This window comes from Urocitellus parryii, chromosome 12 (genome assembly GCF_045843805.1).
Source record: "Urocitellus parryii isolate mUroPar1 chromosome 12, mUroPar1.hap1, whole genome shotgun sequence".
NCBI classification, from domain to species: Eukaryota; Metazoa; Chordata; class Mammalia; order Rodentia; family Sciuridae; genus Urocitellus; species Urocitellus parryii.
The window spans coordinates 88,549,178-88,561,647 of record NC_135542.1 but is presented as its reverse complement, the minus strand read 5'-3'; the positions used below and the strand labels follow the sequence as shown (position 1 = coordinate 88,561,647).

The 12,470-nt window shown below is 38.0% G+C and overlaps 1 protein-coding gene across 1 annotated transcript in view; it reads right to left on the bottom strand.

Annotated features, from left to right (window-relative positions):
• The window catches only part of Gmcl1 (germ cell-less 1, spermatogenesis associated), a 46,468-nt gene extending 36,143 nt beyond the window's left edge, over positions 1 to 10,325 (bottom strand). Inside the window, exons 1-4 of the mRNA XM_026405112.2 lie at positions 9,920 to 10,325; positions 3,309 to 3,432; positions 1,384 to 1,480; positions 266 to 363 (exon numbers count right to left, since the gene is read on the bottom strand). Coding sequence (XP_026260897.2) covers positions 266 to 363; positions 1,384 to 1,480; positions 3,309 to 3,432; positions 9,920 to 10,179 — 579 coding nt within the window. The 5' untranslated portion in view covers positions 10,180 to 10,325. The remainder of the gene's footprint in view (positions 1 to 265; positions 364 to 1,383; positions 1,481 to 3,308; positions 3,433 to 9,919) is intronic.
• Between the last annotated feature and the right edge of the window lie 2,145 nt (positions 10,326 to 12,470).

Here is a 12,470-nt window from a genome sequence, read left to right as displayed (position 1 = left end):
CTTAGACAAGTAAATATTTTCCATATTACAGTCATACAAAGAGTGACATGGAAATAGTTTGTATTCGTTTTACACAGACATAAATCCCCACCCCAGTTATAATAAATTGCTTTTGGTTAAGCATTTTAAATGATTTATAACAAATAATACATTTATACATTTAATTTTCATTTTAAAATTATAAAGGCTTAACTTTATTTTTGGAAAGATATGTTGAAACAAAGAAAACACTGATTTTTTTTAAAAAAATAATGTGCATACTTACCAACTGCAGCATACAAGCTGCTGCCAAAATAGCAATAACTCGACTGGGCTTTATTAAGACATCATCTCGATACAGTGATCCAAATGCAACTTGCAGTGCTGAAAGTAGAAAGTGCACACGTAGAATTAAATAACAATAATTAAATCTATAAGATTATTGCAAAAGTAATGACTGTCTTCACGGTGATATTTATTTAAATCTCTAAAAGAAGTATCATAATTAAAATCGTAGTAATGGTTACTCATTGATGATTTTAATATAACAATGTTGTAAATTTTGTTTATTTTATGAAATTTGGCTGCATTTTTTAAAGTCTAATCTTGATGTTTTTGACTAGAATAAAGATGTCTTTCGAATTTTTATAAGATATTCCTGAATAGAGCAATCATTAAGTGCAAGTTCTCACTGATAATCTTAATTCTGTCTTGTTCAGTGATTCACCACTGGAGAGTATGGTACATAGCTCCTGGTCCTATCCACACCACACTCACAGCTATCTAGGCCTGACCATCCTTCTCTCCACTGCTACTCTCATCAGTGTTCTAAGTGGTTTATTTTGTAAACATTCTCAAGTTTCTTTTTTGCCTTTGTGGTGAGCACTGGGTATCCCCCATTTGGGCTATCAATGAGGGGAGCAGAAGGAGCACTGGAATAGGAATAAGGAAAGAAATAGTGTGACTGCAGGATCACTAAACTGTTCTCAGATCCAAAACAAGTCCCTATCTCTTTAGACCTTGAATTCCTCAATTAAGTATCCCTACACTCTAAAATAACACAAATTACATGATTCATACCCTTCCTGTTTCCAGAAGAACAATCTTCACACATTAATTTTTTATAAGTGGTCATACATTTCCTTCCTTCCCCCTACATTTCATATCCCAGGCAGACAAACAAATTTGACAAAGTCCACAAGACTAAACAGATCTAGGACAGGAAGAACAAGACTGATATAGTATTCGAGTAAATTAATATAAAATTATTAGCTTCCAATGTTAAATGGAGCTTTTTCCTAGCTGACAAAGTTAGAAGGAAATAATTATTTTCTATCAAAATAATAAATTTTATGAAAGAAATGTTTTATGATTTTTGCATAATAGTAATTATGGAGGAAGTACCTTCTATATCAATATTCTGGTCAGGAATCTCCAGTTCAATAATATTCATGCTGGATTCTTTCCAAGAACCACTGAACATACTAGAAAAGTAGCCTGACTTAAAAAAAAAAAAAAAAAAAAAAGTCAATGATTATCCACTACTTTGTCTCCCAAATTATTTTCCAATTTCCAGAGAAAAAGAATTGTCAAATATGACCATAGAAGAAAAGAAATAAAGATAAGGCCATTATTAGGTATATCAAATTATGTCAGTTTAATACAATTTTAACACAAACTAAATCAAATTTTATATTACTATCTGAATAGTCCTCACACTGTTGAATCCTTACTGTGCCTTCATGGTGATAAAGGGTTTAGATCAGTTCCAAGTTAATACATAAGTATGTTCCCCCAAAGAAACCAGGAAAAATTCTGATTTTATTTAATCAGAAAAATCCAGAATGAACCTGAAATATAGGAAGTCTTTACTTATCTTACAAATAGCATCCCTCAGAATTACAGTACTTCAGAATACATCAAATATGAACTAATTTGTTTTAAAAATTTTACTCTTTAGTACAGTTATCCCTTTGAATGGTTCCAAGAAAATCTGAAGCTGCAGAAAATCTGAAGCTGCTAAAGTTTCTTATATTTCTATGTAATCTATGCATATCCTCTCCTATACTTTTAAATCATTTGAAGATTACTCCTAATGCAATGTACATGCTATGTAATTAGTTTACACTTTTTTTTAAGGGGATAATGATAAGAAAAGTCTGTATGTGTCTTAGTGCAGATGGAATTTTCTTTTTTCTGGATATTTTTAAACCACTGTCAGATTTATTTATTTTTATGTGGTGCTAAGGATCAAACCCAGTGCCTCACACGTGAAAGGCAAGCATTCTACCACTGAGCTACAACTCCAGCCCCTATTTTATTCTATTTTGAAAGTTCTGAATCTTTAACAATAGCAGACAGGAAAATTATCAGCACAAATATAAAATAGGTACATCAGCTAAATTCTAAATGACATAGTTTATATATACTTTTTGTTCATCTTGTTTTTTTTTTTTTTGGTGGTGGTGGGGTAATTGGGGATTGGGGATGGAATTCAGGGGCACTTGACCACTGAGCCACACCCCCAGCCCTATTTTGTATTTTATTTAGAGACAGGGTCTCACTGAGTTGCTTAGTGCCTCTTAGTTACTGAGTCTGGCTTTGACTCGCCTCTTGTCTCAGCCTCCCAAGCTGCTGGGAATACAGGCATGTGCCATTGCGCCTGGCTCATTTTGTTTTTAACTAAACTAGGTTTCCCAAGACAGAATAAAGGGTTAAATGTCAAGAACCTTTCAGTCACATTCAACTTGAACTTCAAAGCAACATTTCACATGAATTTATGCAAATGAACAATCACAAATAAAATAAATTTAGCAATATTAACTTTAATAAACCATTTTCTCCTGACTTTTCCCTCTTTATCAACAGAGGGCACTGAAATAAGCACCTTGTTGAAGTAATGACTATTGCTGGGCTAGCATGACAGTGAGTTTCAAGTCTCTTATTTAGGCCAAACTAAGTTTTCACTGACAATGTTTACCATCTTTCTAGTAAAATACTTCTTTTAAAAAAAATTTTTTGTAGTTGCACACAACACCATTTATTTATTTATTTATTTATTTATTTATTTATTTATTTATTTATTTATTTATTTATTTATTTATATGTGGTGCTGAGGATCAAACTCAGGGCCTTGTACATGTGCAAAATGAGCGTTCTACCACTGAGCCATAAACCCAACCCCTTTCTAGTAAAATACTTATTATCAGATGAAAAGATTTTATTACTGTCCATGCAAAAGATAACTGTGAAATGCAACGAGGAAGAACAAAAGTTTGAGTTTCTTTAAGTAAAGAAACTGGTAACCAACAGAAAAATAAAATACTTACTTGACATAAATATATTTTGTGTAAGCTCCACTCTTCTCCGAGAGCACAAATCTTAATGTCACTGTTTTCACCATTCAAAAATAATGTTTGATAAATATATTTGGATGTGCTCTTTAATTTTTTCCTGTTGAAAGACATGTAGAAGTTATAAACCTGAATGTTTTATTGATTTTGAAGACATTTTAAAATACTCCTTTTGTTCAATTTAAATTAGAGTTTATTTGTCCATTGTGTTAAAAAAAAAAGGGGGACAGAATATTATATATTCAAATTTTCTCATTTCTAGAAGAGTACAGAAGATAATACCTAGTAGCCACCTCTGGGGCACTCCATTCACAGGGGGGAACAACAGTGGATAGGGGCAGCAGCATGGGAAGGAGACCTTTCTCTACGCACCTTTTATATATTTTTTTAAATCTTTGAATTAATTTTAATTACGTATTTAATAAATTAAGAAGATAAGTCAGCATGGTGGTTTTTGCTTTTTTCCTTATTTAGGAATCAGCATAGTTATAGAGAATTTCAATATAACTGCAATAATTTGCTGTGCACCTAAAAAATGAAGAACAAGAGTGAAAATTCCCTACCCAAGTAATTAGTAAAATAATTTACATCTAACCTTATTGGATACCAAACTGGACTAGTTATGACTGACTTTAAACTAACTCCCATTTGTTTGGACAAATGGTCTGAAACCTTAAATCAAAGGTTTTCGAAGTTGTGCTCATGAAAGAACATTTTAGGGTTCACCAAGGAGAGGGAAACAGTGAACTCTAGACACCTAACTTCACCCAGAGCAACACCAGCCACTACCTCTATAAACACACTGGATTTCTGCATAAGATTTAACTTAAAGGAAGACTTAAAAAGTTTAGAAATCATTAAGCAAGATGATCTAGTAAATAAGGAAAGCATAGGCAAAAGCTGATCAGTCTTCACAATTTTTGACTAATTCTGACAGCTTTCTTAGTGGTTAAAAATTTTTAAATTTCTTCTTAAAAATGAAGTCATTGTTTCAGATGGCATCTTGAACCAGTGTATTTAATACCGCTTCCCAACAGATATTAAACATAGCACAGTAGGTTGGGCATGTAGCATGTTCCTGTAGTCTCCGCTACTCTGGAGGCTGAGGCAGGAGGGTAACTTGAACTCAAAAGTTTAAAGCCAACCTGGGTAAAACAGTAAGACTCCTCCCTAAAAAAAAAAAAAAAAAAAGTACAAAAATAGCACATACTTTTATGGTAGATAGACATGGGTTTGAGGCCCTGGTCTCCTACAGCTCTGTTACACTGTAAAAAGATAATATGAATAATATCTACTTCATTGAGTTATTGTGAGAAGTAAAGGAGACAATGTGGTTTCTGATTCCTGATAGTACCACAAGTACATGTTTGATTCCCATCCCTCCCAAATCTCATTAAAGAACAAATTCATAAAAAGGAATATTACGTTCACAGTAACAAAAATATGACAGTGGGCTCATCATCTGATAAGAGACATATTAGGAATCTGAAAATTAGAGAATAAACTGGAATAAAAAAGTAGAGAAAGCCACAGCACAAAATATATTATAAAGGGCTCAGATGGAGGTTAAGATTTTGTGTCTTTCAGAACCCTGTGAGGCGGGTGGAAGGAAGGAAATATGAAAATTTGTCCTCCTTAGTGGCCTCCCTTACTCTATGAACACAGAGTACAAACACCCAGGCAAAAAGACTTCAGGGTTTTTCTACAAAAAAAACAATCTGCCAGAAGATCTAAGGCTTTTAATGTAAGTATTGGTGATCCAGACAAAGCAATCCTTACTCTGGAATTTGAGGAATATGTAGCCTATCAGCTCCCAAACCATTCATCCTCAGTCACGATTCCCAAACTGTGTACCAAAATACCTGGAACACCGCAGCAAACTAGATAGGCACTATAGCATGTTTTAAATTTGAAGAAAACACATTTTTTTAGACAACACGTAATCTACCACTATTAAGTTGTTTGGACTTAACCATCAGGTATTTCTTCTACATTAAGGGGTGCCATACAAAATTACTATGACACTAAGGGCACTGTAAAAGTTTGGAACTCTCTACTCTAAAACAAAGAAAACCCACATGTTTCCAATTCAGTCAATCTTTGAGTAGGAACTCAAAGAAGAGGCTTATGGAAATACAACTATTTGCTTATTAAAACAATGTACACATACAAAGCAGCAACTCATTCTTAAACATAAGAGGACAACCAAGGATTACCCAACAAAATAAAAAGAGAATGACCAGAAGAAGTATCTAATTCAGGAAAAGAAAATTTCAAAACCCTCTCATTCATATACTTAGATATCTCAGATTATTACACTTATAAGGTGCTATGAAAAAGAAGTACTCAGAACAAGAAAGAGTTCTTATAGACTATTATTATGAATCTCTAGATTGTAAGGCTCCAGCAATTATCAAGTCCATCAAAAGACCCATAATTAGGTCCGTTCTAGTTCAATTTAAAAACACCAGAGATGGGCTGGGGTTATAGCTCAGTGGTAGAGCACTTGCCTAGCATGTGTAAGGCACTGGGTTCGATTCTCAAAACCAAATATAAATAAATAAAGTCCATTGACAACTAAGAAAATATAAATTTAAAAAAAAAGAGAAAAAAAATCCAAATGTGTCATAAAGAAAAGTCACCTAAAAAGAAAAGAGAATTAGATCAGGATCAAATGTTTCAACCATGCTGTAAGACAGAAGACAATGAAGTAATATGACAAAGATATAAAGTTATTATAGAGTTTCAGACCCAAAGTATGAATAAAGAAAGAGATAAAATTTGTATTTAGATATGCATAAATTATCCTATTTTGTGCTCTTTCATGAGAAAATACTTGGAAGATTTAGATCACTAAAAGAATGAAAAAAGGGAAAAAAAAATACAGGCCACAGAAAACAGTGGCTCTAATCCAATCCTAAAATGGGGTGAAAAAAGTCCCAGAATAGGAGTAGACAAATCCAGATTGGAAAAGAAGGATGGAGGAACCCTGGAGGGAAGTCTAGGATTTAGAGGAGATGAATTCCATGCAACTGTGTTTCAGAAGGTAGAAAAATCTGAAGATATTATTCTTTTGTCAACAAGGCAGCCAGAAACTCTGAGACAACAAAAAGAAATCCAAAAAGGCACTGTCCAAATAAGATACAAACAAAAACAGCCCAACTTTAAGATTCCACTTAACTATGAGGTTCAAAAATTTCTCCCTTTGAACAGAGGGTTGTGACATTGGACTCAGCAAGTATGATTTATAATCCTAGCACACTACTTGACTCTGCAGCAATCTTTACATAGTTATAACAATAAATACTGTTTACTAGATTTCAATTTTTAGGCACAAGCTATGGACAAAGCACTGGTTGGAGAACAGTGTGGATTTTAATAGTCCTGTTAATGAAAAAGTAAGACAAGCACTTAACCAAAGGTATGAGGTAGAAAGTAGGCCTAGAAGACAAAATTTCTTCTGAGGTAGTTTGTTAGGCAGGAAAGCACAATAAACAACCTCGAGAAGTGTATTAATGCTAACACATACAATTGTAGGTCTCAATATTTTCTTATTTTCCATGAAAACATACATTCTGATAAGCATTTTCTAGTAAAGCTTACTACAAAGACTTTCCCTTATAGTCTGCCCATGTAGTCCAGGAATTGGCACATCTTTCTGTAATGGTCTAGATGGTAAAAACCTTCAGCTTTGGCCCAGCAATTTTGGGGGTACTCCCATGGAAAGTTTTCTACTCACCAGTCCCAGCCTATCACATTTAGCAAACTTTTTCGCCACCTTTTCGCAAATTTTAGCTTGGGGAGGGAGGGACCTATTTCAAATTTGTTCTTTCCTTGGATATTCTGCCTCAGCCTTACAAAAAGTGACTATTTCCTGTATTTTCTATCCCTATATTTTTAAGAGATCTCTTTGCCTTAATATTTGCCCTTAGCAGTTAATTCTCTGTTTCTGTTAATGTTTATATTTAAATTATCCCTGTTCAAATTACTGTGTAGTTTCTTTCAAATGGGCACTGACATATATTTCAATAATTATATTAAAAATATGTGGTCTAAATAATAACTAAAAGGCAGAGATTGCTCTATTGGATTAAAAAACAGGCAAGACTCAACTAAATGCTGTCTCTATGATATCTACTTTAAATATAAAGACACAGGTAAAAAGTGAAAGGATAAAATAAATAAATAAATACATATAACAATTATCAAAGAAAGTGGTCAAATAACCCAATTAATAAATGGGCAAATGAATTAAACAGACACTTCTTAAAAGAAGAAATACAAATGGCCAACAAATATATGAAAAAATGTTCAATATCGTTTGCAATCAAAACTACATTTTATCTCACATTAGTCAAAATGGCAGTCATCAAGAATACAAACAATAATAAATGCTGGAGAGGATGTGGAGAAAAAGGAACACTTTTTACACTGTTGGCAAATTAGTATAACCACTATGGAAATCACTATGGAACGATGTTGGTAAATAAGTACAACCACTATAAGTATGGAGGTTCCTCCAAAGACTAGGTACAGAACCACTATATAGCCAGCTGTACCACTCCTTGGTATTTATCCTAAAGAATTAAAGTCATCATACTTCAGTGATAAATGCATAACCATGTCTATAGCAGCACAATGCACAAGAGCCAAACTATGAGACTAGCCTATGTTTCCATCACCAGATGAATGAATTAAAAAAAAAATGTGGTATATATACACAACAGAGTTTTATTCATGAAATCATGTCATTTGCAGAAAAATGGATGGAACTAGAGACCATTAGGCCAAGCAAATAAGCCAAACTCAGAAGGTCAAGGGTCAAATGTTTTCTCTCATATGTGGAAGGTAGAGAGGGGGCAGGATCTCATGAAGATCAAAGGGAGATCAATGGAGAAAAGGGACCAGGAGGTGGGAGGTAAGGAGGAATGGGGGAAGGGGAGAAGTGCTGGGGAGTGATGATGGCCAAATTATTTTGTTGTTGTTCATGTATGAATATTTAACAACAAATTCCATCATTATGTATAACTATGATGCACCAATAAAAAATGTGGAAAGAGAAAAAATTTTAAAAAAATAAAGAAAGTAGTAGTGGCTATATTGCCAGTGGACAAAGAGGAATGAATATTTTATAATAATAAAAGGACCATTTAATCCTGAGTGGGTATATGCCAGACACTGTGCACCATGTTCATTCTCAAATTTGTGTTAACTATGAAGTTGTTTTAATATCTATATTTTACATATGAAGAATATGAAGTACAGAATACAGAAATGAACTTAGAATCTAAGTGCTTAAAACTGCTACAGTGAGTGCTATGGCACATGTCCAAGTAATTCCAGCAGCTAGGGAGGTTGAGGCAGGAGGATCACAAGTTGAAAGCCAGCCTAAGCAACTCAGCCAGACTGTCTCAAAATAAAAAATAAAAAAGGTTTGGGGATGTGGCTCAGTGTTTGGGTTCAATCCCCAGTAACAAAAATATAAAATAAAAACTGTACTACAGTGACTCTTTAGAAAGGTTACTGAAGGAGGGAGCAGAGGAGGAAAAGGAAAATACTGGGAAACAATATTGACCAAAATATCCTGTGCTTGTACAAACATGAAACAATAAATTCCACAATTATGCATAATTATGATGAACCAATAAAAAATATGGGGGGAGTAGGGGTCAATTTTTTTGGTAAATAAATATAAACTAACATAAAACCATATGAAAAGTTTTATAAATTAAACTATTAAACAGCTTTTACCCATGATACTTAAGTACTACCTCTATCATTGATCTGTTACACTACCGTCGTGACACTTTTTTACAATATGTAACACTTCTGCAGCAAAAATTTTTGAATCATTTTTAAGGTTCATTTAAAAAATACATCTATTGATTCCGCCAAAGACCTTAACAATTGTTACGTGAAGAAATATTCTACTTATAAATTGCATTTTAGTTCACAAGCAAATATTCTGTTTTCCAACTTTTCCAAGAAAAGGGTAAGCACGCTCTCTGAAGCACACAGCTTGACAGATCCGCGGTCAATGACTTCGTCTACTACAGACTTAGAAAGACTTTGTTCTCTATTAGGAATAAAGGCACACTATTTGATAAACTTCACGTTTCTACATAAGGAGAACCGGGCGCAATTACTTCCCCTTTACTGAGTGAGCGACAATAAAGGTGCCCATCTTGGGCATCAAATTTACGCCTGTATACTGTTTTGGCAACCGGATGCAAAACAATTTATTCTGCGGTAACCGCTCAGAGAGGGCGAAGGTGTACTACGGAAGGCCAGCCAGTGGGTCGTTCTCCAGGGTTGAAAGAGAGGCAAGCTCTAGCTGGCGTTCCTCAGTCTCATCCCGAGGCTGAAACAACACCCCGGCAGCGTCAGTGGTTTACAAGGCAGAACATCAGGCGTCTCCCGGATCTGCCTTGTAGCAGGGCTCTTTCATTTACTCGGTTAAGGGCACGTCCACTCTTTACGGGCGGGGGGACGCCGCATCCAGCCAGGACACTGGACGCCGGCTCCACCCCAGGCCCAACAAGTGCACGTGCGGGTGTGGGTCAGCTGGGGAGCGCCCCTCCACGTACCTTCGAGGATTGTTGAGGAGCCTCTGCTGCTCGTCGCCTTCATCCTCATCCTCGTCTGTCTCGGAGTCAGGGTGACAGTAGCAGAAGGCCCCGCTACTCCGCTTGCGTTTGCGGCTACCCGGGCAGTAACAGAAGCTGTGGCCAGCCGCGTCGCCTCCAGTCTCCGGCCTCCGGGCAGAGCCCCCGACTCCGGGACCGGGCTCCTGTGGAGCTCGGGCTCGCCCAGGGTGGCGCAGCACTCGGCTGCTAAGCGAGCCCATGGGATAGCGCTCCCTGGTCCTTCAGGGAGCACGCTTCAGGACACCCAGAGGAGAGGGTCTCCCGCCATGGCCCGGCCGCTGCCGGCCTCCTCAGCCCAGGTGCCTACACAGCCACCTTCTCACGCGCAGCCCCAACGGTTGAAGAGGACGCTACCGCCTCCATCCTCCGCCCCGCCCGCCGCGTCGAGCCGCGCCGCGCGCCGAGACCGCAGAACCTCGCCCCCTCCCCCGCCTCGGCCTATCGCAACAAAGCGCGGACCGTTCGGCGCAAGCGCGCGACGAGCCTCCGGAAGGGGCGGGGAACCGCGAGTGCGTGGCTGCGGGAGCCTGCGCAGGACGGGGCGCGCGGGTACCGCGGAGGGCTTCCTGGCCTGCGGTTGACCTGGTGTTTTTGCTAACGTGCACTGCAGGGCAGTTCTCGTTGTTCGCTGTAGTTCACATACGTCTTTTGCATCAGAAGTCATTCATTCTTTCTACAAAGTCCTTTGGGCTGCAGATAATTACTGGGCCTTGTGCTAGACGAGAAGCAAGAACACCTTCTGTTCAGGCTTCTCGAAGGAGCTCTCACTTCCTGGGGTCCGACCCTGCAGGTTTGGGGCATGATTTCCTGTGAGAAGAGCATTTAAAAGGCGGAACTACGTGGATCGCCCGAGTTTCTTCAGCCCTGGGTTGTGGCAGACATTTCCTGCACTACCCTCTCCTCCTCGCCCTTTAAACCCAGGGCCTCATAGATGCTACGCACTCACTCTACCTTGAGCTACATTCCCAGCCCTCTGCACTCTTTTCCTTTACTCCCAGCACCAGTGGGACGTCTGAAACTTTGTCAGAATTTAAAAATACCTTCAGGAGGCCCTAGCAAAATTAACAGGTGTCTGCGTGGGATAGCAATTTTTGCAATAGATTGGACAGCTAGCTTTTGGTTGCTGCCTCTCTTTCTGCCACCCCAACCCCATCCTTTGCCCTTTTTGTATTGGGGACTGAATCCAAGGGTGCTTTGCCACTGGGATACATCCCCAGACCTTTTACTTAGCAGGTAGCCCAACTCTGTTATCCAGGCTGGACTCAAACCTGCAATCCTCCTGCCTCGGCCTTCCAATCACTGGGATTCCAGGTGTGGGCCGTCGTGCCTGGCAACTTCTGCTACTTTTTAAGTAAAATGTTTATAATGAAATCTAATAGAGTAATGTGAACACCTGTGGACACCCCCCCACCCCCGCCCCGCCACTGACTTGAAATTTTTTTATGGTAGTTGATTTATTCTAACCCTCCACCCAGCTTTATTGATATATAATTGATGATTTGTTCTTTTAAAATAGGACAATAAAAATATGAAGTTCCCTGTGTACCCACTTTCCATCTCCATTTCCATTCCCAGTGGTGATCACTGTCATTATTCCCATGCATATCCTTGCATGCACACCATAAACAATGTATTTTGCACATTTAGACATATAATTAAAGGAAATCATATAATACCCATCATTCTGCACCTTTTTCCTCTCTCAAAATGATACTTTTGATTAAATCTCTAGATCATTTTTGTCTGCTCATTGTAAGACTGACCCATAATTTGTTTATCCACTCTCTTAGTGAGTCAGATTATTTCTAATTCTCTAACAGAGCAAAAATGAACATTATGTGCAAGAGATTCATCAAGTAGATCTCCCAACAGGGGGTTTGCTGGGAAGTCTTCAACCCTACCAGCTATTGTTAAAGTTGGTCTCAATTGATTGCATCAATGCGCCAACTTATATTCCCCTTGGCAGCATGTGTAGTTTGGGGGTCCCAGTGGACTGGTATCTGATTCATTCCTGAGAAATCTGAACTGGAGAACCTAGCTGAGGCAGCTTGGGATGGAAGTGGGAGGCAGAGAATGATGGCTGCAATAGTACCAGCTTGAACGCACAGAATTTGTTAGCATAAATTTGTTAGCATTAATGTGCAAGTGTTTCCCATGGAACAGATGTGGGCCATCATGAGACAGCCACTATGGTGTCATCCTATATCCCTTCCAAGAGACCTGGATGCAAAGGCAAATTAACTTCATCCCAAAAAACCTAAAGTCATCACCAAATTCAGAAAGGCTGAAAAAGAACTGCATTTACCTTCCTAGAGGAACCCCAGGGTGGTTTCTGTGGTGATAAGTTTGACAAGGGAACCCACAAGAATCAGCTTTGAGGTCCTGGGTTGTGGCTCAGTGGTAGAGCACTGGCCTAGCACGTGCCAGGCCTTGGGTTCAGCACCTCATAAAAATAAATAAATAAAATAAAGGTATTGTGTCCAACCACTAA